A 4,978-nucleotide genomic window follows, 5' to 3' on the forward strand; every position below is an offset into this window, starting at 1 on the left:
GGCCCCTGGGGCCGGGCTGCTGGACCTGAGCCCCGGCTCGGCCACTCGAGCCCCCTGCCCTCGGGACAGCGTGATCACTGGGAACGGGACCTACCTGGCGGGGTCGCTGGGCGGGTTCGGGAGTTACTACCCAAGCAGCGTGCTCTCCACGCTTGGCAGCCAGCACCGGCTTCCGGGAGGACTGCCGTGGGCGCCGCCGCTCCTGCCGACTCACGCCCGCTCAGCAGGTCCGGCCGCCGCCCGCCCGCGCGCCCGCGCGCCCGGGGCCGGCCGCGCCTCCCCAGCGCCGCGACTGCACACTCACCCTGAGTCAGCCCGCCGGGCGCACTGCCGGGCGCCGCGCGGCCCGGGGGAGGTCGCGGGGCGCCCCCCGGCGGCGGGCCCGAGCCGGGCGAGCCCAGGCCCGGGGCCGCGGGGCGGGAGGGGTTGGGGGCCGGGCCACTGCGGGGCCGGGGCCGCGGCCGCACCACCGCGGGGCCGGGGGAGGAGCGCGCCCCCCACGCCGCACGGGCCCCCCCGCCCGGCCCCGCCGAATGGTACGGCCCGGCCAGAGTTAAAGCCGCGGAGGCGGCGCGCGCGGGGGCGGCGGCGCCATGGGGCTGCGAGCGGGCGGCGCGCTGGGCAGGGCCGGCGCGGGTAGGGGGGCGCCCGAGGGGCCCGGGCCGAGCGGCGGCGGCGGCGGCGCGCAGGGCAGCAGCATCCACTCGGGCTGCATCGCCGCGGTGCACAACGTGCCGCTGAGCGTGCTCATCCGGCCGCTGCCGTCCGTGCTGGACCCGGCCAAGGTGCAGAGCCTGGTGGACACGATCCGGGTGAGGCCCCGGGGAGGCCGGCCCGCCGGAGGGAAGGCACGGGGCGGGGAGGTCGCGCCGAGGGAGCCGGGGCTGACTCGGCGGCGCCTGTGGGCGCTCAGCCCTGGCTGGGTGACCTTGGGCGACGGTGGGCCTCTGCTTCTCACCTGAGCAAGGAGGGGACGGGCCAAGATGGTTAAAATAAGGACCGGCGATTCCTGTAAAGACAGCGCCTGCCCCGGCCCGGGGGCTACGTTCCTTAGCGACCTGCGCCCACGCTCCCAGGTAGATACAGGCCCCCTTTCCCAGGTGAGAACCGAGGCTAGGGAGAGTTATTTTTATAACAACGTGCCCAAGGTCAGGTGCGTGGAAAGGACGCGGGCAGCCCCGTCCCAGCGCCCCCACTGTCCAGGGAGGGGCTGTCCGGCCCTTGTGGGGACAGCTGGTCCTGGGGGTCTGCTGAAAGGTAGTGGGGAGGGCGCTGGGGAAACCCAGTGATGCTGGCGGGCTGGGGCTGGGGTTAGGGGCGCATGAGCGTGGGTCTGGCCGGGTCCCCTTGGCATCCTGTCCCCTACTCCGGCCCTGGGCAGGGGGGTAGAGGAGACCCCCTCGTCCACCAGACGCTGCCGCAGCAGCCAGGAGGTCTTCAGTCCTGGAATGCCCCTCGCATCCCCACACTCCCGGCCCTGCCCCAGAGCCCACTGCCCCATGGCTTCCCGCTCCGCCTCCTGGCCTGGAGCCCTGGCCCCTCTAGCTGGCCAGGGTCGGAGGCATTTTTCCAGGTAGCCCCATGTCCATCGGACATTGTCCACGCGCTTATTCCCTTGTGTCTGGTCTGTCTGCCTCATCTCCCGTGAACTGCACACGAGCAGGGACCTTGTCTCTGGGCTGTTGTCCCACTGCTAGCCCCGAGCCTGGCTCTGTGGGAGGGGGGATCTGGCTGAGCGCACTCCTACGTCTGGGCCTTTGTACAGGCCTCCCTCCTGCCTCATTGCTCCCGGCTGCTACTTGATCTCCCGTCTTCGCTGACGGCCCCTGCATGCCCACCAGCTTGGTTCCCATCCTGCTGCACTGTGACAGCCCTCATATAGGGAGCCCACCTTCTCTGCTGGAAGCCCACGCTCCCCAGGGACCAAGGACCGGCTCTGCTTTGCCTGCTTAGGGTCAGAGGGCATTCTGCGGGGCACAGCGCCACAACCCTGAGGGCGGAAGCCCATGCCCACATAGTAGTTTGCAGTTCTGTGGTTCAGAAGTTCAAAGGGGGGCTTCCTGGGCTAAGCCCAAGGGATGGGCAGGGCTGTCCGGCTCCTGGAGGGCCTGGGGGGGGGGGGGAGCGTCTGTTCCCTCGCCCGCCGGGCTCCCAGGGGCCGCCCTCCTCGGTCTTCCCAGACTGTCCTTTTCCACTTTCCCATGGGTTACACTCGCGCCGGTAGGTGACCCCGGCTACTCTCCCATCTCAGCCCCAATGCCCTTGGCACCGTCTTCCACCACGTCAGGCAGCTGGATGACGGGCTCCGAGGGGCAGGACGTGGACAGCTTTGGGGGCCATCATTCTGCCCCCACAGAGCCCCACGGCCCCCCGCGAGTGCTCTGCCTGCCCCTCGACTCCTCACGCGCAGCCCTACAGCATGTCGTATTCCCATTCTACAGATGATGAACACAGGAAAGGTGAGGCCCCTCGCCCGGGGTCCCCCAGCCTTGCCGGGACGCAGAGCTCCCTCCTGGGGCTGCGGTGCCTTCCTGCCTAGGGATCCTTCCTGGGGGGAGGGCCACGTGGCTAGTAAGTGGCAGAGCTGAGATTTGAAGGTAGGCCGTTAGGGCTGTTAATCTAAACTTTTCCACTTCTCTCTCTGCCCAAATGGGTGTCTGCTTCGCGGTCTCCCTTCACAAAGGCTGTGTCACCTGCATTGTCATGTCCACAGCATTTGTGGCTCTGAGAGTCACCTCTTAGTTCCGTGGACCCCTCTGGTAGGAAGCCCTGGGAAGGCAGGGACTGTGTCTGTGTCGTTCCAACGGTGCCTTATTCCCAGAGTCAAGGTCAAGGCCAGAGGTGTGGTACCCAGCCTGGCCCTGTGGGGCAGGGGATCTCTCATTCGTAGCCTCTGCCCATTTCCCTGTTGTAAACACTCTCGCCGTGGCTGATGCTCTGGCTCCCAAGGAGACATCAGCGAGCTCACAGATCCCCGGGCCCCACGCAGCCGTGCCTCGTGAGCCCTGTAGGAGCTCGGCATGGCTACTGATGCGCGCCTCGCAGACTGCCCAAGCCTGCACTCTGCCCACTCACCCCATGTCCCCTTCTCTCCAGGAGGACCCGGACAGAGTGCCCCCCATCGACGTCCTCTGGATCAAAGGGGCCCAGGGCGGTGACTACTACTACTCCTTCGGGGGCTGCCACCGCTACGCAGCCTACCAGCAGCTGCAGCGAGAGACCATCCCCGCCAAGCTCGTCCAGTCCACCCTCTCGGACCTCAGGGTGTACTTGGGCGCGTCTACACCAGACTTGCAATAGCAGCCTCGTTGGCACCTCCAGGAACTCAGGAGACGGAAGCTGGCTTCCCTGCAGGCTGGGCCTTGGAGCAGGCGGAGCAGGCGCGGTCTGTTTGCTCCCTTGGGAGTGCGGGTGTGGCTCCAGGCCTCGGGGCCTTTGCTAGCAGCATGGCCTCGGATTCACAACGTACAGGGTGGGAGAATGCAGAATCCTGGCCTTCCCCTTGCAGGCTTGCGCAGGGGGTGAAACAAGAAAGGGGATGGGTTTGGAGAGCCACGTGCTGCCGGCTTCTGATTCCCAAGGCCCAGGGCCTCCTGCTTGTCTTCATGTAGCCCATGGTGAGGACTCCATTCTGCTGCAGTGGCTTAAATAAACAGAGGCTTGTTTCCGCACAGAACATGATTCTAGAGGCGGGAGGCTGAGTGGTGTCAGTGTAACAGCTCAGTGAGCTAGGGCTCACGTCTCCACAGTCCTTGGTGCTTGTCACTTCACGGTCACAAAGTGGCTGCCGCATCTCCAGGATCACATCTATATTGAAGGAAGACTGAAATAGTGGAAGAGGGAGGGCCATGCCAGCTGCACCTGTCAGATCAGAAAGTAAGAGGCCCTGTGTCCTCAGTTCCCCTGCATATTGCCACTTGGTTCCTCGGCCTGAGCCCGCTGCCACCACCACCCCTAGCCACAAAGGAAGCCAGGACTGCAGGGGACAGGATGGTCATGGCTGGGAAGAGCAGTCGCGTTCTGTCTCCCGGGCCTGGCACGCTGCCTCCCAGATAAGTGGGACCTGTTCCTGAGAGAGGCGAGGCGCTGCACCAGCCCGTGCAGGTCATGAGCCGGCCCAGGCACCGTAGCCGGCAGCGGGTCGTTGTTTGCCCCCAGTGAGGTTGGTGAGGGGCTGGGCTCGCCGGGCCGTCCTGCTGGTGCAGCCGGGGGTCCGCCACAGGGCCCTTGTCAGCTGTCTCCTCCCGCCGCGTGCTCACCTCTCTGAGGTGATGGGCTGGCAGCTGGGTCACTTGGCGCTCTCCTGCTCAGGATCCCTCACATGAGGGTGCCAGGAGAGTGAGGGTCGAAGCCACCAGAGTTCTAGTGCAGGGTTGGGACAGTTGGGACGGTGTCACTGACATTAAGGTCTTCCGGTTACAAGGGGGTGACCTCTGGATGGGGAGAGCCGTGCAGAACTTGTGAGTGTCTTCATCTATCACAAATAAGTTAGGGTGGGCAGCCTCTCTCTCTCTCTCTCTCTCTCTCTCTCTCTGTCTCTCTCTGTCTCAGTCTCTCTCTCCCTCCCTCCCTCCCTCCCCCTCCATCTCCCTCTCCCTCCTTCTCCCTCTCCCTCCACCCCCCTTGGGCTTGCTCTGCCCAGTCAGCAGTGACCGAGACATTGTCCTGGCCCTCGGGGCCTGTGGGAGGCGGGGTGGTGGGCGGCCTTGCTCTCACTGCCCCCAGGAGTCGGTCCCTTGGCATTTCCAAGCCTGGGTTTCCCCAGCTCCATGGTGAGCATGACAGCTCTCCTGTTCCTTCTGTGCCCCCGGGGAAAGATGACTGACTCCGTGACCAGACTGGGAAGGGATTGAGTCCCAAAGGCGAGGTGACATCCTGAAACAAAAGGATGGGAGTGGGAACGCTGGGAATCAGATCAGCTCTGGACTGGGACACACCTGGGCCATGACTGTGCACCACGGTGATGTCAGGTGGGCGG

General features: G+C 65.8%; 1 protein-coding gene across 1 annotated transcript; it reads left to right on the forward strand.

Annotated features, from left to right (window-relative positions):
* The first annotated feature begins 578 nt into the window (after positions 1 to 578).
* SRXN1 (sulfiredoxin 1) lies at positions 579 to 4,055 on the forward strand. The gene is made up of 2 exons (XM_062202314.1): positions 579 to 812; positions 3,097 to 4,055. The coding sequence occupies exons 1-2, from the start codon at positions 594 to 596 to the stop codon at positions 3,298 to 3,300; spliced, it is 423 nt and encodes a 140-aa protein (XP_062058298.1). The 5' UTR covers positions 579 to 593; the 3' UTR covers positions 3,301 to 4,055.
* Positions 4,056 to 4,978: the final 923 nt, after the last annotated feature.

The sequence above is a fragment of the Lepus europaeus genome, chromosome 10 (assembly GCF_033115175.1).
Source record: "Lepus europaeus isolate LE1 chromosome 10, mLepTim1.pri, whole genome shotgun sequence".
Classification (NCBI taxonomy): domain Eukaryota; kingdom Metazoa; phylum Chordata; class Mammalia; order Lagomorpha; family Leporidae; genus Lepus; species Lepus europaeus.